Here is a 23,555-nt window from a genome sequence, read left to right as displayed (position 1 = left end):
TTTTATGGCTAGTGGATTTTGTTTTCCTATCTAAGAAATCTCTCTAAGACTCCTCTTAGTTTCCATTGTTGAGGGTCCTCCAGGCCATCCTCAGCTTTGATGATCCACTAGCACTCACAGAGCTCAGAAGAGCTGTTACACTTGTGTTTACAGTATACTGCGGCAGAAGGATACAGACTGACATTAGGAAAGGGGAAAAGATTGGTGTCTAAGAGGAACCAGGTACAAGTTTCCAGTTGTCCTCTCCCAGTGGAGTGCTTAAATCTCCCAGGGGCCATGTATGACAACAGGGGTGCTCACCCAAGATGTGGTGTCCCCCAAGGTTTTTTATTAGAGGTCATGTAGGCATGGAGCAACCATGTGACTGACATTAACTACTCCTTCTCCAGTCCCCTCAGAGGTCAGACCCATACAGTATGGCAGGGGCCCAGGTTACAAAAACAGACTTTACCATCAATTCCATTGTTCGTGTAGACTGTTTGGTGTGGCCCAAGGTCCCAGGTATACAAAGGCACTTTTATCAGGCACGACATTCCAAGGGGTTATACGTTAGCTCCAGTCATCATCCCTAGAGGGCCAGTCCTAAACGTCTTTGGAGGGTGCAGGATTTGGGCAGCCCAGGCCTGCTGAGTTATCCCTTTACTATACAGTCTCAAAGATACTCTGTATTCTTCTAAAATTATGTGTTCTAGCATTGTATTCCGCCTGTGGTCCAGTTCAAATTAATGTTTGTGTGTGGAGTGAGGTAAGGATCAAGGTCCATCTTTTCCTGTGAGATATCCAGCAGTTCAGTACCATTTGTTTAAAAATCTGTCCTTTCTCTGTTGAATGAAATTGGACCCTTGGTTGAAAATCCATTAACCATGTAGATATGGATCTGTTTCTGGACATTCTGCCCCTTCTCTAGTCCCACCCTGGCTTAATTATGTAGCTTTCTGGCAAATCTTGATTTTAAGTGCTCTGAGCCCTCCAGCTTTATTCTTTTTCATTCTTTTGGCGAGTCTAGGTTCTTTGCGTTTCCATATAAATTTTGGAATCAACACGTCAATTTTTATAAAAGTAATTGGGATTTGGGTTGGCATTACACTGACTCTATAGATCAATTTGGAAAGAACTGATACGTGCATATTATTGAATTATCCACTCCATGAATACAGACTGGCTCTTCATTTAACTAGGTCTTTGTCAGATTTTCTCAGCAGTGTTTTATAGGTTTTAGTGTAGCAGTCTGGTAGATTTTTTCTTTAATTGAGAGAAAATAAATTTCTCTCTTTTTTTCCCGGCACCTCACCTGTTCCCTTCTGTGGCTGTAGTTTTTTAAATGTGACCGTTTCCTTTTTACTTGGACTCACATTTCTTTATATTTATTGGCTCCTGTATCTCCTTCCTTAAAACTCTTTAACAGTTGATTCTTGATATATGTTTAACTACAGCTGCTTGAGATTTTTTTTTTTTAACTGTGAAGATACACAGTGATTCTCACAGTAAAGGAGGAGGGATGAAGAGGGCAAAACTCCCCAATGGGTGGGTGTCTCAGAATTATATCCTCTGCCATTAGACCAGAAACTTCCACAAAGCACAGTTACAGTGGGAGAGATGTATATCCTTCAGTGACACTGGGTCAGGAAATAAATTAGTGGAAAACTACCACTCTAGAGGTTGGAACGTAACTATTCACTCCTATAGGTATGTGTAGGGAGTTTATCTAATGGTTTTATAGAACCATGATTAATGTGTAATTGCTTATTATTGATTATATTAAATAAATACTATAAGTTGTGTTCAGAACCAATTAGGTAAGCCCCACAGCCTAGCTTATATCCACCCCCCACAAGGGCCAACCTTCTGTCCCTAACCTTTGGCTTCACATCACATTAACAAAAATGTAACTGCCACCTACAAAATAATCACATTCTTTAGAGCTGAAAGGAAACACGTTTCACTTGAAAGTCAGATTCCTAAGGGTTGAGTAATAGCGAACTTTTATCACATAGTTTTAATAAAGACCTATAAAATCTTGAGTTTCTTGAGATGCGGAGAGAGTTGATTTTCTAACATAACAGAAACCTCACGACATGGCAAGCAAATTGGAATTAGATACAGGTGTCTTTCGCTGAATCAAATTAGACAGATTCAACTTGAAGGTAAAGAATTAAGCAAGTTGGGAACCAATTCATTGTATAGAATTGGAAGCCTTCAACTTAGAGAATTTGCGGGTAGAAGTACATCATGAACGTTAGCCCAAGTGTTAGAATCATCTTGAAAAGTATTATTTTGCAACCATGACAGCTTTCTTTTAAATTTCCAAATAAAAGACAGATGTATGTAAGGATGAAAGAAGTAAATATGAATCGGAATCCGTTCAGGGTAGGTCAGTAATGACAGACGAGGAAAGACAAGAAATGCAGAGAGAATACTGTTTCTATCCAAAAACCAAAGTCACATACTTATTTTTACTTTTTCCAACTATTCCTTGGGCTAAAGAAAATAATTTAAAAATAACTTATGTTTTTATCACGGGAAAAAAGTGTAAGTAGAATGAGATGAGAAAACGATGGCAAGAAAAGGAGACCGTGATAGAAGGAAGGGGGAAGACTAGAGGAAAAGGGTCTCGGAGGGAAGATGACCATAGAGGAGGGAAGAGGGGCCAGAAGGACAGAGAGAAACTGAGGGTGACAGTCAGGAGGCAGGGCGGCAGCGCAGGGCCCTGGGTTTGGAGATGGGTTTGGTCCGCATCCCGCAAGGGCCTAGACCTCTTCTTGGTCCTTTCATCCTAGCGGGTTGTGGATGCGATGCCGGAAGGCAGGTGGCGCTGCGGGTCACAGCCCGCTCCAGCCGGGGAGGGGCTCTCGCCGCGCCCTGCCTCCGGGAAGCCTGCGTGTGTGGAAATGAGTTTCTAATCTCTGCTTCTGCGGTTCCAAAAATGGAGCTCTTCCAAATTGAAATAGAGCCTGTTAAACCACTGGAAAGGATTTCCTGTGTCAGAGCTTTTTAATCTGTCTTCTGTCACGTTCTGTGACTTTGGGAACTCAGCTCATTTTTTAAAGCCCGGCAGAGAAGCCCTGCTTTCCCTCGCAGCAGCCTCAGCGTTGGAGGACTTGCTCCCTGCTCTTCAGCCATTCCTCTTGCGTTGTGATTCTCATTCCTCCTCACTGTTCCGCTCCATTTTATAAACACGGAACTCAGCTCTGCCAGAAATTGATGCACCACCAAAACTGTCTGCCGTAATTGTCCAGTTACCTCCTGCAGCGTAGGCACTCATCTGGTGTTTCTAGGCACATGTTTCTTGTGAAGGGACGTACGTATTTACTAGAGGGTAATAAATGCGATGTATAGCTACCATATTTACTTTTGCAGGATAATTTCACAGGGTACAGAACTCTAGGTTGGTGGTCTCTTCTCTCAACACTTTAAACACTCACTGCACTCCCTTCTTCCACGCCTGGCTTCAGAGGTGCACTTCAATGTGTTTCTTATTTTTATTCCTCTGTGGGTATGGTGTCTTTTTCCTCTGACTTCTTTCAAATTTTTTTTTCTTTTTCTGTGATTTTCTGTCGTTTAAAAATGATATGACTAAGTATAGCTTTTTGGGCATTTGCTGTACCTGGTGTTCTCTGAGCTTCCTGGATCTTTGATTTGATGTCTGATGTTAATTTGGGGAACTTCGTGGTCATTATTGTTTCAGATATTTCTTCTGGTTCCTTCTCTCGTTCTTCTCCTCCTGTTGCTCCCATCCTGTGCGTGTTACACCTTTTATAGCTGTCCCACAGTGCTCGGATCTTCTCTTCTGCTTTCACTGTCTTTTTTCTGTTTGCTTTTCAGTTTGGGGAGTTTCTGTTGGTTGCAGTCTCCTCCACCTCAGAGATTCTTTTCTCACTCAGCCCATCAAAGACATTCTTTGTTTATGTTACAGTATTTTTTATCTCTGTCTTTACTTTTCCTTAGAATCTCCTCCTCTCTGCTTATATTTCCTGTCAGTTCTTGTATGCTGTCTACTTTATCCTTAGCATTTTATTTGGGGGGGGGGTGTAATTAGATTTTTATTTGTCTGTCTTTAATGGAGGTACTGGCGATGGAACCCAGGACCTCGTGCGTGCTAGGCATGCACTCTGCCACTGAGCTACACTCACTCCCTGAGTCCTTAGCTTTTTAATCACAGTTGTTTTAAATTCCCATCTGATACTTCCAGCATCCCTGCTATATCTGAGTCTGGTTCTGATGCTTGCTCTCTCTCTCTCTCCAAACTGTGTTTTTTTAGTTTGTTTGTTTTGTTTTGTTTTGTTTTGTTTGCTTTTTCAGTGTATCTTGCAATTTTTTTTGATGGTTGGAAATGAGGTATTGGGTAAAAGAAACTCCAAAACAGGCGTTTAGTAATGTGGTGATAAGGTGTGGGGGAGAGGGAGCATTCTGTCGTCCTGTGAGAAGGTCTCAGTCCTTTAGTGAGCCTGTGCCTCTGGACTGTGGACCTGACACATGCCTGTCAGCCCCGCCCCCACCGACTTAGGGTACCACAGGAGGGGCAGAGGGGGCTGGGGTTGAGTATTTCCCTTCCCCCAGGTCAGTTAGGCTCTGAAAAAAATCCCAGCAGGTTAGACTCCGGTTAAATATTTCTCCTGAAGGCAGACCTTTTAAGAAGAAGATGCTCTGCTGTATTTCAGATGGTTGCTTTTCCTCTCCCCTTGCCATGAGAACCTGGTAGAGCTCCAGGAGGCAAAACTCACAAAAGTTTGGGCTCCTCTCATCCCCCCGCCCTGACTGGGTCCCCTTGGAGATTTGAACTCAGGTTTGTCCTCACTGAGCCTCTAGCAATTCATCAGGTACAGTTCCAGTCCCCTACCCCAGCACTGGTTCCTGTGGGTTTCTCCTGGTAGGTTTCTGCTCTGAAAGTCCTGATTCTCTGAGTCTCTTGTATTCACCTGAAACTCTCTCCAACTTGGAGACAGAAGTTTGCCCTGTGACCTCACTTTTCTTACAGATCTAAGAAAAAGTTGTCAATTCTGTTTGTGTGTTTGTTCAGCTTTTGACTTATTTTTAGGACAGAGTAGAGACTTCCAAGCTTCTTACACACTGGACTGGAAACCTCAAGTTCACTCGTCTAGTATTAATGCAGCCCAGGAATCTTATTTTCTTTCAGCATCATCATTGTGAGCTCAGATTAGCCTTGTAGACCATTCCAAAACAGTTTTGTTTAGGTGTTTGATTTATTTTTAATATAAACTTACGTTAATCTATGCCTCCCTATTCTATACGTAATGTGCAGTTGCAAAGCATTTTAACCTAAGTGCATAAGCTTTTATTATCTTCATTAAATTTTATCTGTTTCATTATTTCTCATGGTACTCTGTTGAGAGCATTTTAAATTTTGATCATTCTGTCTGATACATTGGGTGTCTCTGCAACCTTTGGTCTCAAATTTGATAAGCACGTGTTCTCTTTCTTCAAGTCACAAAATTGTAGGATTTTCTATCTAAAAGAGACACAGAATATCATATAATTCAGTCCCCTTGGTTTAAAGATCAGGAAGTGTAGGTCCAGACAGCCGGCTAAATAACTCTTCCAAGTTACATAACCCAGTGATAGAAGATCATGACCTTAAATAAAAGGACTGGTGAGCTAGTGTGCGAAGCAAGTCTGAGACACATATCACCAGGTGGGGGCCAGAACATTCCACAGTACACGTGAGGCACAATTGTCCAGCTATAACTAAGCATGTATTGTCCCCTGCTGTATCCACTGGCACTGACATACCTGGATAAAATCTAACAGATGTCAGTGCTTCAGACAAGAAATAAAGTTGTCTTAGGATGACTTTTTTTAGTGAGCTATACTGGCTACTTGTAATAAACTCAGCCATTTCCAGTAATTAGTAAAAATATTTGTGTAAACCAGTCTGTTTTCCAGTTTGGTTCCCATAATTTTGAAAAATCAGAATATTTCCCTATTTCTATTCTTCTGATATTTCTGTTTTTATTTAATAAAACAAAATGAGTAACATACTTAAACAAAACAAACGCAAGTATCTAAAATTTTTAAATATATCTAAATAACAATTGAGTCAACAGACTATTTGAAAAAATGGGGGGAAATCTTTGATGCTGTTGCTGTAATCAGATGCAAATGTGTAGCTTTAAATGCTTTTATGGGGAAAAAGAGAAAATGGATAAATGAATAAATGAATGAACCGAGCAGTCAACCTTTGGGAACACGAGAAAAGAAATAATAAGAAAAATGTAAGTTCGACTGTAGAGGAAAATAATTAAAAATAAGTTGGAAAACTCATTCCTCGACAAAAATATAAAACAAGCATCTAACAAAATTTTATTGCCAAAGGAGTGAAATAAACAGATAGTAGATACCTAGTATTAGACTTACAACTGAAATCTCTAGGTCGGAAGGAAATAAGCCAGGGTGGTATCGAGATTTGTATACCAGGAGAGGAAAGGTTGTGCAGAATTCTTACAGAGGCGATCCTTTTTTAAAAAGCTTTAGAGAGGTTTTAGAAGTTGAATGAGAACAGCTCATGATCCTGGCCGTTAGGAGGCACTGGAGACCCTAGACGGTCTTTGAGCAAGCAGAGTGTGGGCTAGAAGGCCAGGCTGTAGGAGATAAGTCAGTAGGAAGAGCCAGCAAGTCACCCATTCTCAGAATTTCAGAAACTGATCGAAAGGGGCCCAGCAGTGAAGCCAGTTTGGGTTCTGGTATGGGCCTTTTGAAGGATTCATGGATCTTCAGAAAAATACCTCTGTTGCTACTGACTTAATCTGCTACCTGAGGTTGTGCCAATAGTAAGTTCTTGGCACTATTGCAAAACAGTCCCTCTTACATACTATTTTTAGCAATAGAATGTGGTAGACTACAGTAGTGAAAGACTGATTACACAGAATTAGTTACTCATTAGATTTGATAATATTTCATGTCTTGTTAACTACCAAACCCTCCTAATATTCATTTTAACACTGTTTACACTTTGCACCCCATCTTTAATCCAGTACAGCCCTCACTGTCCATCAGATCTCTTGACAACTGCATTACGTTTCATTAATTTAGCACACGTGACTTAATAGTGTACATCACAGCCAATAACTGTTGCAAATTGTTCGGGATGTCTTGTGAAGAGTGTTGCTGCTACTGTTTAAGATCTGTATCAGCCTATCTGCCATAAAAGTCATGAAACAAACGATGGACTGCGTGCTTTCTTTAGAAGTTCATGGTTCACAAGTGTTACTGTCTGAAAATACAAGGAGTCACCTTCAACATTTGTTTTGATAATAAAATATTCTTCTGGAAGCTATGAGTAGTGGGGTGAGGGGGAAATTGGTTAAAAACAAAAAATGTTCCAAAAAGGAAAACAGTGCTCAGCCCCTTTTGAAGAGCGATTCAGATGAAAAATTGCTTGGCGCGAGCTTGCTCTCTGTTTTTTGTGGTTACTAGCGGTAATGAAGATGCATTCACCATCGTCTCTTGATGATGCTCTGGCAGTTTCTTAGTACTTTTATCAACATATAAATTGTAGAACTGGCAATATGGGAATTTGACTAGTACATTTTTGTTTATAAAAAAGGGGGTAACAACATTATAACTTCTTCATATCTGTGAATTATGAATCTTGACTTGCAAATAAGCAAAACAGAACTTCCTTCTGCCGTCGCTCCCAGGAGATGGGCATGCAGACAAGCTGCTAAGTGCAGTGTGGGAGGTGAAGGCCTTCTTGGTCCAGAATGTATGAGTTCCATACACGTCATTCATGCCTGTTCTCGATACATGCATATTGAGGGCCTCCTCTGTTGCCAAGCTGTGCTGTCTGTACACTGAGAATGCTCTCCCTCATTACGAAGCAGCTGACAATGGGAAGTGAGTGGTGCAGATCACTCTATGTCCTTCTGTCCATTAGGAGATGTTATTTTCCATAATTTGGGGAAGGACATTAAATAGCTCAGTTCTTTAAAGATGAAACGATGCAACAAGAACCATTTGAAAAATGATTTTTTCACATCTCATTGCATTAGAAGTAAAGAGCTCTTCCTTCTATAAGGCTGAATTCCAGGTTTTAAGTTTGATTTGTCCTCTCTCCTGAGCACTGTAAGTCTCCAACACCCAACCCGTAATAGTAGCTAGAACCATTAGAGAAAATGTTACGGAAGGAAGAAGCAGTGTTCTTTGCTTTTTATTACAGAAGGATGGATTGGTTCTGTTTTAGTGCTGAATCTGGTAATGCCAAGGGTACAGCTGTCATAGAAAAGCAGGAGAATGGCTGTGTGAGGGCTGCCAGGTAGAGCTGAGGGAAGGACATGACGGGAAAATCCAAGTTAACTAAAATCCTAACAAGCGGATCCCTCCAACTTGATTTTCAGTTTCCTATTTTTATCAAAAAGAAGCTAAATGTGAGAAAATGAGCTCCTAGGAAGGATTTAGGCAGTAAAAAAATACAAATTCGGTAGTGACATGGAGTTGGACCACCTTCTACAACTAAAATAATTTATAATCATAACGGTCTTTGAGACAATAGCCCTGAGATACTTGATGATTACAAATCACTGGGGAAGTAATCATTCGTTTTAACAAACGTTTACTTGGTGTCCTCTATTTGCCAGTTACATCATCGGGTGCCAACAGAACATGGTTGCTGAGAGAGGCGGTTTGTGAGCGGGAAGGGGGGTCACTGCTGCTGGGAGGTGGAGTGAAACAGGGGTGGACTTTGGGCTCTGCAGTGCGGGCCATGGGTGACCTCGAGAGATGGTTTCAGAGCAATGGCAGCCACAGCCAGACCTCGGTGGGCGGGACTGGGGAAGACACTTGTCTGAAAAAAAAACACGTTGTAAAGAGGTTAAGAAGGACGGTCACTAGAAAAGAATGAGGGTTCAGAGAAGTTGATGCCCACCTACGCATGCGCTCACGCACCACAGTGGTATGCTAGCGGGAGCGATCCAGTAGGAAGGAGAAAGTGGAGAGGAGGGTGCGGGAGCAGAAGTCTCCAGGTGATGTAGGAGATGAGGGTGCGGGAGAGGAGGACGCGGGAGACAGGACACACAAGCAACGGTCTCCAGAGGTCAGAGCAGGTGGGATCCAGAGCACCCCGGGGGATTGGCCATGGCTGGGAGCGAGGACTCTTCCTCCCTGGTAATAGATGGAAAGACTCAGACTACAGGTAGGCTCAGCTGCCATTTAACAGGTGTTTATAGAACAATTACTGTGTTCTGGGGAGCGGCAGTATAGCAGAGAGACTTAAGTCCTGGGCTCCCTGAAGCTTTTATTCGACTGGGGGATAGAGGAGATGGACAAATAATAGCCAAAGAAGTGAAATATGTAATATGTCCGATGATGCAGAGTGCTGTCAAGAGAAGTCAAGCAGGGGTGTGGGGAAGGGGGGTACAGAATGCGGGTGGTAGTGGGGCTGAGGGGCTAGACGCAGTTCTCTTGAACTGGACACTTGATGTACTTCTGTGAATTTACTCCGTGGCTCTCAGACACACTTTAAAAATGAGATGAAATGTGGCCTTGTTCCCACAGTCCCTGGGAATTCCACTCAGCCTTGTTTCCCAGGCGCCCCTCTGTGTGTACCCAAGGCGCCCAACCCTGTACCTCTGCTTTAGAGCCCTCATCACGGGTTTTAGTCATACATTTATTTCTGTGATTATCCGATTCATATGGTTATTGCCTGCTGGACTGGAATCTCCGGGAGGGGAACTATGTCTTTTTGGGACAGTCACAGTGCAGGTACTGATAAGCCCTGAATGAATGGAAGACTATTTTCCATAAGCCACATCTTTTTTTTTTTTTCAATTGATGTACAGTCAGTTACAATGTGTCAGTTTCTCATGTACAGCCCAAGATCCCGGGCATGTATATACATACATATACTCATTTTCGTATTCTTTTTCACCAAAGTTTATTGCAAGATATTGAATATAGTTCCTTGTGTTATATAGAAGAAACTTTTTTAAATTTACTTTTATATATAGTACATAAACCACATCTTTAAGAATCTTGTTATTTTACTATTCTGCGGTCACTCAAGTTTTCACACCCCACTTCGTGTAGCTGATCTAGCAAATGACCTTTGGCAAAGCAGGTAAGGTAGATTTTCATACCAACAGAGTATGTGAGAGTTGTCCTCCAATTTGAATAATGTCTCTTGACCTTTTTTTTTTTTTAACAGAACCAATGCCAAAGGCGCTCCCCTGAATATAAACAAGGTCTCTAATAGCCTGATTAACTTTGGAAGAAAGTTGATTTCTCCAGCAATGGCCCCAGGCAGCGTGGGTGGCCCTGTCCTAGGAGGCGTTGGCAGCAGCCCTTCCCCTGCCGTGGTTCCCACCAGGACCTTGGCAGAGGCCCCCAGACACCCTTTGCAGCAGCAGCAGCAGCAGCAGCAGCAGCAGCAGCAGCAGCAGCAGCAGCAGAGGCTGATGAAGTCGGAAAGCATGCCAGTGCAGCTGAACAAAGGTAAGGGAAGACCGCTAGCAAGTTCAGAGGAAGCGCTCCCAGTGAGCCTGGGGTTTCCTCACCTGCCTCTGAGGAGTCACCACCCTAGGAAGAGAAGTTAATGCACAACTAAATTTTTAAAAATCTGTTATCTTGGATCCTTTTACAGTTGGAATATCAGATACTATATGGTTCTTAAGGTAATTGGTTAAGGTTCTTTTTTAACATTCAGGCCTTAGGATACTTGCCTCCAAGTCCTGGCTGTGCCCACAGAGTGTAGCGTGGACCATCACAGCACAGAACTTGAAATCAGTCAACTGTGATCCCTGCGGACGTTGGGTCGTGCTGCTCTGGGGAAAGTTCTGGTGCCGTGGGCTCTGCCAGCCACCCCATAAATCCCTGCACTTGGTTTGGAGGAAGTGTGTCACCAGGCTTATAGTCACCCTTCAGGGACCTCTGAGACATACAACTAGACAAGGCGGGGGGTGGGGGAGCCAAACAGAGTATCTCAAGCAGCCCGAGTAAGTGTCTGAGTCCCTACACCAAGAGGTGGAAGCTGAGGACATCAGAGCGGAAGAAGCAGAGATGGTCCCTCCCCGTCTCTCAGTTGCTGCTGCTGGATTGCTGTTGGCAGCTCTCTTGCTGCTGGGACTCGGGGAAGCACCTTTCCAGCTCAGGGCCTTTCCAGGGCTTCACCTCCCCGTGTATTTTACTCAGAAGACAGCCCTTGAGGTTCATACTCAGAACCTTGTTCTCTTCTTTTCCACTTACTTTTAAAGACATCTGTATTAAGTGCCCCTATTCATAGCCAGTTAGAAACAACTACATTTGTTCTTAGTGGTGGGACTCTGTCTATACCGTGGAAGCAAGAACAGTAACACAATGGCAGAAAATCTACAAAAATCAACCCTAAGACCCTACAAGGCATAGAGTCTGTGGCCATGAAGTATCAGGGCAAATATCCTGACCCAGGCGTCCTGCGCGTCTTAAAGGGGTCCCTGCATCCCAGCCGTGTTCAGTTCCTGGTGTTGACAATAACAGTAGTAAAACTGAGTCAGTAAGAAGACCTTGACCCATGTTCCATGTACTCTGCTTAAGAAGGTTGCATCCAAAATTATTAAAAACTTTAAATTATTGACATTTAAACTGGTAAACTTAAGTTAGATGGACTCTCTTCCCCAGTGATAGAAAATGATGAGTGTTACGCAATGATGAGTGTGTTCTTCTGTTATTTACATCGTCTTATCCTCCGTTCCCTCTAGGAGGTATTTGACCTCATATAATTAGTATTTAAATTTCTATGAGAATACTCAATTTGCCTTACATAAGACTCTTTTTTTTTAAATTAACATTCTTTCTTTTTAATATCGAGCTATCACACATGATTTAAAGAAAAGGAGACTTCAGATCTTTAACATATTGTAAGTGTATTTTAATGCCAGGAGACATGCCCACTTCCAGAGTGGAAATGAATGTTATTTTACATATTTCTTAATTGTACTGTTTGATTGTTCTAAACAAATATGATTGCGGTACTACTTTGATAACAAGTTGTAGTCAGTAGTAATTCTAACTGATGGCAGGCAGATGCGTCAGAGAATCTCAGTGCTGTAGCTTAAATTTTCAGAGGAACCAAGCCAAATGACTCTAGAAATATAAAGTTGTGTCTCTAAGGAAATGTCAAGTATTAATATCACAGCAAGTGAGGAGGGAAGTGCGTGAGGATGGAACAACCGATGCAGACCAAGTCCGCAGTTATAAGGAAGCAGCAGAGCACTTAAGCAGAGTGTCTGGAATGGGAGCATCACGGTTTTGTAACTGATCCCCGGGCTGGAAGGAACTTACCTCGTTCAGCAACTTTTCTTTTTATTTCTGGTTTGTTCTTCTCCTGTCAACCCACCTTCACATTAAAGATCAGTAGTGCTGCTCATGCCCCTCCCTGCATAAAGGTTTGAATACAGAGATAAAAGGCCCTGGGAATGGTTGATATCGCAAAGGTGGGGTAGGTGACGCCCTTCCCTCCTTCATTCTCCGATGAACCACAGGCGGTCCTGCAGCTCTCTGACCTTTGTTCCCTCACTCTGAGAGAAGAGGCTTGGACTGACCCCCGCAGCCTCCCAGCTCCAAAAATCTAAGGTTCCTTTGGGTAAAAGATGCATTTATTAACTCAGCTCCAACCCTGGTTGTCATACTGGTGTTTTGCACACATGTCCTGCTGTGTGGTGACACTGACCAGTCTGTGAGCGTGTCACCTGGTCCCAGAGATAAGTGAGCAGTCTTTACTCTGTCAAGAGGCTGGGGTCGAAATGTGACTTCTCTCTTAGAACTGCTCAGTGCCTTTGAGGGAAGATGTGTAACCACCCTCTTAGTGTACTCCGCTGGAAAATTTGAAAGTTGTTGGGAAAATGGTCGTTTATGCAGATGAAAATGCTTCTGGCTTTCGTTGGTTAGTTAACTCTCAGTTATTTGTGCTTATCTAGGGAAACAGTTCTATGGAAAACCCAGAATTCGTATATCTGGTGCCTGAAATGCACCCTGTAGTTGGTGTGTGTGTTGAAGGCGGGGTCACGAAGGAAGAAGGGAGCGCAGATTTTCCGTAATTTTCCTGGTGACAGCCAATATTAAAATTAGCTTTCAGTCTCTAAATAGACATTAATAGGGATCCAGAAGCAGCAGCGCAAAATGGGTAGCAAGCATAGAATTGAAAATGTTCAAATGTACAGAAAATTAGGCATACCACTTATCAGTGCATGGAGAGTTACTATATTATGAAAATTCAGGACCTGATAAGTTTCATTGAAAGTCATTTATCACTTGTTTGGTGTATGTACCTATTTATAGATTTTATTTCAGTTATAAGAGAATATAAATGCGTGTACTGTTAATTGATAGGGATGGTCTAATTACAAGCCAATAATTTCCAGATGAGTTGGCCTTGCTGTAAATCATAATCGTGGCAAGTGGTCACGGCACTGAGGGTGTGTTATGTAACTCAGAAATTGATTTTGTACTATTGTATAAAAGCTACAGGGAAAGCAAATCTGTTAATCATACATGATCACACACAGAAAATATGGTGCCTTTTAAGAAGGCTTGTCTCTTAAGCTTGTTAATCTCAAAATAGCATTGGACTGCAGATGCTGACATAGCCATAGAATGATTTTGTTGGCAATGACTGTGCTTAATGTTGAACTTTGTCATCCAGGAAGGAAATCAAAGCACCAGAAAGTCTTCCCTCTAAACGGCCGTGTACCTCAAGTGCCGCGCAGAATTTCCTTTTCCTTTTCCTGTCTCTCCTGTATTCTTAAAACACTGCTTTTTCCTCCCTTTTCCTTTGTCTATTTTTGAATTTGAACACTTCTTTATTTTAAGCATTTACTACAGGCCCAATTTGTAAATGAAATCTCGCCTATAATAAGTATATCAAGTTTAAAGGGTATGCAGTTCACAGATTTATTTTTACATGTTGACATTTATAAGTACATGTGGTAACTTAAGAAATCTTTTCAATACTTAATATGAAATTAGAACTTGTTTAGGTCTTTGTCACTGAAGAAATTGATTTCAAGCTTAGTTAAAAATAAATTTTGTCTGTTGTAGGAGGATATCAGTTTCAAAAGACAGCTTACTTCTTAATAAAAGCATATAACTTACTTTTGGATAAAGAATTTTTTTAAAATAAGAAAATATAAAATCACACAATTATGCATAGTGAAATCTGCACAGCAAAGTCTTTTGATTGCTAAAGTCTCCCGTACTCTAGACTAGTAGAAACTTGCTTTTTTCTTTTTTAAAAAATGCAGAAAAGCATTTTAGGAAACACTTTTTGAGAATTATTTTCTTTTTAAAATATTTTATGTTAATTTTATTAAGATTGTGTTGCATTTTCTGTGTCACTGTACTTTTAGTCATTAGATTGATAAGTATTACAACATTAAGTGTGAAAGAAAAGTTGTTTTTTTCCCCTTTTGTGAAATCTAATTACTTTTTCTTATGAAATCCAGGCGATGTAGTTACAGGAAGCGATGCTCAGGTTTCTGTTCCTGTCCAGACTCTAACTGACCTCCCAGGTACAGTTACCATGGCAACGTAGTGTACATCCCTGCCTGCAGTATTGTCATTGCTGACTCGAAAGCTCCATTTTCCTTTCTGCCCACCCTCCATCCGTGCTGTTTATCAGATCACTACCATTGTTTAGCCACTGGGTGGCACTGTTGTTTAGAACAAAATTCCCTTCTCATGTCATACCACGGTGATGCCAAGTCCGGCTAAGATGTGGGGTTTTTTTATGAAGTTTCCACCAGCCTCTTTCCTTGCAAAATATGGTCACTCTATATTCTGTGGTCGTTTTAACACCACACTTTATTTGGCAGCTCATGTTGGGGTCTTCTTTTCATTGCATAGGTGCTTTGTGACAGTATTTGACAAAGTAGTTCTGAGATTAGACGTTTTATATACCGTTTGTATGCATATTATTGTATGTGTGAGCCAGAGGTGCTTATTTTATTTTACCTAAAAGAATTACAATGATTTTGCAATATGTTTTTAAGTACAGGTTTTGTATTATGAATCATACTAACAGAATTGAAGTCCAGTCTGACAAATCTCTATGTGGAGTAACTGGCAATGATTTAAAATAAGAAGATAATATTTTACTATCATAACCATTTGTTCAAAAGCTAGAAAAAGTTTCCTTAAGAAATAGAGAATAATAGTAATCCATATTCAGCATCTCTTGTGAAATTTAGACACATAAATATTTTGTCACTGCACAAATCTTTTATTATGTAATCTTTAAGATAAACCAAGCCATGCAGAGAAATTCTGTATTAAATGGAAGCCTAGATTAACTTTAAGAATCCTCCACTGAAATTCAGACTAAAAAAAAAATAGCAGTATTAATTGAAATTCATACTTTGTTTTCCTTAATTTACAATATCCACACAGAATAGTCATGCTAGTAGAATTGAAATATTCTAATAATAATATACCTCCACAATATCTGTGGTTTTTAATAAATTAACAGAAAATGATATATTGTGATTAGGAGATTAGGCGTGTGTTGGCTTCACCTCTAAAAAAAACGTCCTGTGGCCACAGAGGGGTGTGTCCGTATGTCTATATTTAGTCCTGTGTTTCACAGGTACAGTTCCTGGCTGTGTTCTGGTAATTGAGCCTGCTGACCTTTAGGGCTTTTCCAACTCGGGGATTCGGTGAAAAGCTGCTGTTTACTCTTCCTGTTGTCTGTTAAGTGATCTATGTAATAAGGGATATAGGAGGGGGGCCAGGAGAAGAGGCAGATCATCTCCAAATGACATCTCTTTCACTTTGTCAGTGATTGCACTTAAGTGAGTACTGATGGGACCACTGATAACAGTGAGAATTCATGGGACTTAAACTTGTTTCCTAAAATTAAAATCTGAGCACTGCCCCTACCCCCCGCCACCTGACCCCACCCCCAGCCCAGGCAACTTTTTAGTAAGAGTTCTGTTATCCCAGAGCCAGAGTGCTGCTCGTACATGTTAGGCTCTGGAAGCCCCATCAGTCTATACGTGGGGAAGGAGAAAGCTCAGGGCTGGCTTGCTTATTCTGACTTCTGCTCCTGGGCTGTTGCTCAGTCCACCTCTTTCTGCGGATCAGGGCCACGTGAACAACGTGACTTTTTAAACAGAGTCTTGAAGAAGGAGGTCGTATTATTTTGTTCAGATAACTCGAGCTGTGCCAGTAGAATCATCTCCTTTGTTTATTCAACAAGCATTTCTTGGGGGCCCAGGCTAAGTGCCAGGATTGTCAGGCCTTCGGCCCCCTCCAGCTTCACCAGGCTGCTTGGGCATCAGCTGGTGCTTAGACGAGCAGGCCGGCGCTGTTGGGAACCAGCTCTTTTTCCGGGTACCCTGTTCTGGATTCACTACCTGCCCTGCTTGGACAAGGGCCGTATTGATCTGATGGGGTGACTCCAGCTGCCTCCTGAGACACGAGGCCCACATAACAGCGGCCAACCTGTGATGAGACAGTGAGGTGGTGCCGCCCCGATCTAGAGAAGTCACATTGTGTTTTCCCCAGCACACTTCCTGCAGAGTGTCAGGAAGCAAGGGGAAGTAGCGTGAACCAGAATAGTCAGTGGTGCAACAGAGAACTTTCGAACAATCTCTGCTTCACACATAGGGCCAGTAATATTAGTAGCTGGAGAGCTTCATCAGAGACGCCAGGCCCACTTAGCTTCTTCCCCCATGTAATATATCGAGAGTAGATTTACTTTTCATTTCAGGGAACTGAAACTATCATTTCAACACTCCCAAGTATCTTTTTTTTTAAGCCATGGGGCACACTTCAAGAAATGAAGTAAGTATCAATATTTTCAGTGATCCTTTGATTATATGTAGCCTTTTCTTCTCATGAGGTTTCATAGCTGTATCTTTGCCTTTTATCACACAATAATTATATGGATCTTAACTTTTTGAAGAAAATCCTGCATCTAAAGTGAGATTTCAGAGTTTAGGTCCGTAAATAATTTTTGGAAAATCGTTGGAAAGCTCCATTTTCTATTTCTCAGTGTAGGTTGCAATCATAAAAAATGCACCACATGAGAGTTCATTTTTTGACAACTTAACTCAAAGAATTTCTTCAAGATTATTTTTGGAAATTGCACATCTACCCCAGAAACTCTTGTCGAGAGATACCTAGAAATTTACTCACAAACTTAACAAACTTTAAGATATGGGGAGATACACACACACGAATACACAGGCATTACTGCCAAAGAGAATTTAGAATTTCCAACCACAGGAAAGTAGAGAGTATCATATAGTGAGCTATAAGGAGAGAAGTTCAGATTATGTAAGTTATTGCCATAGCATTAAAAATTTGTATTTGTGTGTGCATTTATGTTATGGATGTGAATGTATATACATAAATGTACACACATAGATATCATTGTATAATATTTATCAGGTGGTTTTTTTAAAGAAAAAAGGTTGGAAAAGGCTACAAATCTCCCTGCCCAGGTAACCACTGTTGACATTCTTAAGTAAAATGAAAACACATACACCATTAGACAATCCCAATTAATTAAAGGCATTACCTGGGGAAAAAAGACCAGCTTCCTTTTCTCCAGCCCACTTCACTAAGGGTGCCCAGTGCTGAGTTTCTTACAATTACTTCTAAGAAAAAAGAAACTTAGTCTGAGGAGTAACATGCGAATCCCAGTAGTGTGGTAACAGCTGTGTCTGGAGATGCCCTCACTCTGGGCCCCGAAGCAGATGGCACTGACAGAAATGCTTCAGCGCGGGTGACAGGCAGCAACCTGGCAGAACCAAGACGAGGAAGAGCAGGACGTGGCCGTGAGGGGACAGGGGGGCTGCTCGTCCACGCAGGGCGGGGGAGGAGCGGGAGCGCCAGGAGGGTCTCCCTGTGGAGGACCCTGTCCTGGTCACTCTGGGCGGTGGATAGTGGGCAAGGATAGTCCAAAGCAGAGCAGGTAGTTCCATTATGTTCTGAGTAATCCCTTTAAGAAGCCAGAGAAATGGAGAATATGTAAAACACATTTGGGGAGGCATCACTCAGCTAGAAAATGCATCCTTTTGGAACAAGTTCCAAAAGACATTGAATAAATGAGTTGGATTTGGGTTGTGAACAAGGTCGAAGTTTGCCCTCTGCCATCAGAAGACCTCATTCCACTTCTGCTGAATGTTGGTCACAGTGACAACAGCCCCCCCCCCCCCGGCACAGCTGCTGTTAGAGGCGCCGGGTGGGACCCCTTGCCCGGCACGGGCTCTGCGCGCTGGCCCACATTTGACTCCTGCCCACACCACTGCCTTGCAGGGTGGCCCAGGGAGGCTGCTTAACCTCTTACCTGTAAAGAGAGAGAAAGAGCAGCTGCTTCAAGGGGGGCTTAGGAAGTCAGCAGAACACCTGTCCCAGAGTAAGGGCTGGCGGGACCCTCGTGGCACTGAGCCCCTGGGACACAGAACTTTTATCAAACAGTTCAGAGAAAGAAAGGGAACAAGGGAAAGATTTTGTGCCCCTAGACATGGCCGTATCTAGTCCAGAGAGCACCTTGGTGCACACGAGCAGGTCCGTGCCCCTTCTGTGCCGGCATCTTCACACACAGAATGGGCTGGGTTGCAGCCGCCCCCCCGCCCCCGGCACTCTCAGTGTGGCGCATGCTGTGGTCCTGGGCTGAGAGCCAGTTGTCTGAAGTCCGTGGGTGGTCACTGAGCAGTGCAGCCAGCTTGAGGACAGTCCGGCCAGACAGCGCCGGCAGGTCTGCAACCTTATCATCTCAGTGTGGACCAGCCGGAGGTGCCTTATTCAGCCATGCTCCTGTGACCCTTGTGCTCCTTTCCTGCTTAGTCTCTGTAATAACTCATGCCGTCCCTGGCAAGAGAAAGGCCAGACCCCTTCGCAGGAGGACAAGGCGCTCTTCTGGATCTAGCTGGCCCGATGTTTAGAGCCCCCCTCCCTGCCCTCCCCCAGAACTGGATTACCAAAAGGGGGGAAGGCTTACATGTAGGGTACCAGCAGTTGGAAATAATTTACTTGATTCCCTTCTCTCCCCTTCCCTGAGAAAACCACTGAAATAATCATCAAATGAAAAAGAAGCCCTCTGGTGGACTGAAGCCTGTTTTACACTGGTACTGGGGTCGTTTTTAACTACATATGGACGGCCGGAAGCACCAGAAGGTGTAATCAGGCTTTGACCTACATGTTCCCAGCAGTCCAACTGCCTGGTAAATACTGTCTTCCCTGCCAAAAATGACCCTCCCTGAGTTACCATCCCCACCACCCACACTCCGGATTTTAACGTTTAGCTCACACCTCTGATTACCTGAGACAGGACTGGACCATCTCTCTTTTGTGCTTCTGCAGGACTGTTGTTTATACTTCAGTGTTGGCTTTTATTCCCTGGACCGTCAACTAGTCAGTGCATCTACACGCCTGCATTTCCCTTGTGCTGCTAGTTTGAGAGCATCTCAGGAGCTCCTGTTGCAGTCACTGCTCCCCCCATCCCCCATCCTCAGTGCAGGCAGTTTCTGTAGTCATTTCAGAGGGTCAGTCTGCACCAGGCATGTTCCCCGATGCTTGGTTATGAAGGAAGGACTGCATGCATGTCTCAGGTGGCTTAAGAATAAATAAGTCTTTATTTGGTACAGTCCAGAATGCCTGACAGCAGGATAAAATTGTAAATTATTGTCTTGGGTCAGCGCTTTGGAGAAATGAGCCGAGACAGAGATTTACGGGTCGGAAGCTTCGGGGCCGTGCCCTGAGGATCAGTCCTGGGAGGGAAAGAAGCAGCACTGAGCCTAGGGTCCAGGTGAGCTGGTTTCAGTTGCTCTGGAACCTCTGGGGCTGGGATGGGACCCTGAGAGTGGTCTGTCAGAGGCCGGGGGGCCAGCCTTTGTCCTCTGTCCACCCAGACCAGCCCCTGGACTAGAGCTGTTCCCAGGGAAGGGGCAGATTGTAGACAGAGCACTCGTCAGCCAGGGGCTGTTTGCAGAGAGGAACCCATGAGAGCTGTCAGCAGCCAACGTGCCCAGCATCTGGGAGAAGCGGGACCTCAGTCCTGTCGAGGGGGTGTGGCCGGGGCACCACAGCCAGGGATTTAAGAATGTGCCTCCTGGAATAAGCTCAAGCGTGGGTGCAACAGAAGGAATGGTTAATGTTCCTATCAGCTAAAACCTGTGAAAGGTTTACAGAGCCTCAGGACCACTTTATGGACTACGGGCTTGTCGAGAAAACTGACCCCTAGCGCAGGAGCTGTCCGGGCGAGGCCTGGGGATGGAATGTCGCCCGTGTACCTGGTGCCCCACGCCAGGGCTGGCTTTTCCCGCCTGTGCTGGGTCTGGGAAGGGCAGGGAAGTCTCAGGTTCCTTCTTTCTGTCTCACATTCTGGTGACCCCATCTTCCTAAGTTTATATTCTCCAAGGGCACCAAAATGTTAGCTAATTTCTGTAATTGAGGGGAAATTATTTTGTACAGCGTATGACTGGGATAACTTCTGAAGATTTTTTTCCTTGATAATATTATAATTCCTTTTATGAAAACATTTCCCAATAGATTTGATAGAACTTTACTTGTATAAGTATTAGATAGATAGATAGATAGATAGATAGATAGATAGATAGATGTATGTAATAGATAACCCCTGCTTTATTTCAGAATGTATTCAAGGGAACTAAAATTTTATAAGATTGGACATATATAACTGCTTATGACTATTTTTTTCACTTTGGAAAAAAAATGGGGGAGGGGAGTTGTTGTAGTCCACAAAATTAAAAATTCTTTTTGTAGGTGTATAATAAAATTTAAATGATTCTACCCGGAATTTTAGATTAACTCAGAATCTGAACTATCATGTCAAATATTGAGAGTCTAGAGATCAGAAGTAGAGCAGAATAATCAAAGAAGTATTCATGAGGATTTCCTATTTATTTAACAGTTCTGCAGATCAAAAGTCTGATACAGGTCTGGCCAAGCTAAAACCAAGGTGTCCAGAGGCTCTTGGGGAGAATCTTTTCTGCTGTTGGCAAAATTCAGTTCCTTGTGACCACAGAACTGAGGTCCCATTTCTTTGCTGGCTGTCAGCTGAGGGCCATCCCCACACTGGCTCATGGCCCCCTTCCTCCCTCTTGAAAACCAGCACCACCAGGTCACATCCCTCTCATGTTTCAACTGCCTCCTTTTTCTTTAGTCCCATCTCTGACTCGTTCTTGTACTTCCCTGCTTCACCTCAAGGATTCATGTGTTCACGTCAACCCACCATGATCCTCCAGGACAGTCTTCTCATCCCAAGTTTCTTTAATCACACCCGCAAAGTCTCTTTCGCCATAGAAAGTAACATATTCACAGGCTCTGGAGATTAAGGGCACAGGCATCATTCTGCCATGTAGTATGACTTTGGGAGGAAGATATGAATTATCAAAATTGACCCAAGAAGGAAGAGAGAAACTTAATAAAGGAATTAACATAGGAAAAATCCAAAAAGCCATTATAATGCCTTTAAGAAGTCACCAGTGCCAGATAATTTAATAAGTGGGTGATCCGAATTTTGAAGGGACAGATAAATTCAGTTGTAAAAACTTAAAAAAAGATGGAAGTTTTTTCATTTCATTTTGTGAAAAAGCCATGTTCTTGTGAATCAAAATGCTGTAGCCTTCCTAGGTTCCGCCCCCACCCCCCACCATGGACTTTTAAAAGTAATCTGAAACTCAAAGCTGAGTAAACATTCCTTTGTTTTAGGTTTATCATCCACCAACCCAGGGCATTAGAAGCTACTTAAGGAGTAGAGTTCCAAGGAACAATGAGAAAATATTCCTAAAAGAAAAAAGAAACATCTCGGTTTATAATAAATACTTAAATTGTTTCCCACTTTATCACCTTGGGGTAAGAAATGCCACATATATACAAAGGGCTTTGTTCTAGAATTTAGGAGACACTCCCCTAAATCAGTTCTTAAAAATAAAATGAGCAGAGACAATTCATGTAGGACCTTCAGATCACCTATATTAAAGTGTTAAAAGATATTTAGCCTCACTAGTTACCAAGAAACTTCAGGCTAAGTCAGTGAAGTCCTCCCTCCATCAGATTACCAAATAAATAAATAGATAAAGGTATGTCATGTTACACTTACATAAAAATATATATTACACACACACGTATGTATGTTAAAATCTTAGGTGAAAGCAATTTGGAGTCATTTATCTAAATTTAAAACATATGTACCATTTCTACTTGTATAAATTTACCTTACAGAAATAACCAACTGTACCTAAAGATGTACCTCTCTAGAGTGTTGTCATTTTGTCTGTAAAGGCAAAAAATTAGAAAAATCCTAACTATGCAGGAATGCTACAAAATTTTTTTCTTCATGTTTGTTAAAAAGGATAAGGCCGATTTTTACCTATAGCAAGGACAGATCTTCATGACCAAGTTCAAAAAGCAAGTTACTGAGGGGAGTACTTTTGGAATAACACAGTAAGGACGTCTGAAAATCTTTTTCTCCATAAAAGTAATAGGAAGAGTGGCAGAAATGCCAAAATCATCTTTGTCAGAACTCTGGAAATTAATCAAAGGATTGAGTCCATTTAAGGAGCATCTATTCAAGGGGGAGAAGGCAGAGTCTTGGTAATAACAGCGCACTTTGTAACATCTTAACTTTCCTATTTCCACCTCCTCTCCCCAGCTCTGCCATAGCCTTTGATAACCAGTGGCCTCACAACCCCTGGAGAAAAAAGGATGAGTTAGGAGCACCCTAAAAGTCCTACCCCCATTAAATTGTCACTCCTTGACGTGTCCAGCAGTTCACTGAAAAGCCTATGGCATAGGGCTTGTCTCTATTTGACTTTATGTATAGCTTGCTAAGGGAGAAACCAGATCCAGAGGGCCTCCATCAGAAACAGTCAGTGCCACTTACTTAACACCACAGCCGCCCAAGGCAGAAACGGAGCAGACAAGAGGTGAACCAAAAACTGAATAGGAAAATCAGAGGCTAGCAAGAAACTTAAAAGGAAAATCTAAGGAGTGAGATGTCCATTGGGGGTTTTGAAAAGCTCCAATATTTTCCTGGAATCCTAGAGGCCGCACACATGCAGGACCATGCACCTGCCCAGGAAAGACTGAGAAGAGTTTAATCTGCCAGCTCTGCGTGAACTTGAGACCTTGCAGAGGCAAGATTTGTAGGATCTAGAGCAGAGTTGTAAGCTGCCTGCTGGAGCACTGAAGGCATGCCCCGAACACACACACAGAGCCCCCAGCAAAGGCTTAGAGATTTACTGGTGCAAGTCATTAAGGAAAGGAAGCGTCTGTCTCCTAACTGACTGCTAAGCTCACCAAGAGGAGACTTCAGTGGGCAGCACATAACAACAGAGAATGTAGGCTTTATACAATTCATTTAGGGAAGTAACCATAAAATTTTTTTTTAATTTAAAAATTAAAAAACAACAAATAAAAGAGATCTGGGGCATGGGGTGGGATCTGTTTTGCAGAGCCACCACATTATTTTATTAAAATGCCCAGTTTTCAATAAACAGTCTGTGAGACATATAAAGAAACAGAAGTATGGCCTGTATGACAGCAAATAAAGCAGTCAATGCAAACTGCCCCTGAGGAAGCAGAGACACTCACTTGACTTACTA

General features: G+C 42.6%; 1 protein-coding gene across 7 annotated transcripts in view; it reads left to right on the top strand.

The window, feature by feature from the left end:
* TBC1D5 (TBC1 domain family member 5) overlaps nucleotides 1-23,555 on the top strand; it is a 498,316-nt gene that overhangs the window by 419,222 nt on the left and 55,539 nt on the right. For all 7 annotated transcript variants that reach the window (XM_064490964.1, XM_064490965.1, XM_031470042.2 and 4 more), the window contains one exon: nucleotides 10,157-10,443. In XM_064490964.1, coding sequence (XP_064347034.1) covers nucleotides 10,157-10,443 — 287 coding nt within the window. The remainder of the gene's footprint in view (nucleotides 1-10,156; nucleotides 10,444-23,555) is intronic.

The sequence above is a fragment of the Camelus dromedarius genome, chromosome 2 (genome assembly GCF_036321535.1).
Source record: "Camelus dromedarius isolate mCamDro1 chromosome 2, mCamDro1.pat, whole genome shotgun sequence".
In the NCBI taxonomy this organism is placed as follows: domain Eukaryota; kingdom Metazoa; phylum Chordata; class Mammalia; order Artiodactyla; family Camelidae; genus Camelus; species Camelus dromedarius.
The sequence above is the reverse complement of the archived record's forward strand: the minus strand, read 5'-3'. Positions and strand labels throughout refer to the sequence as shown.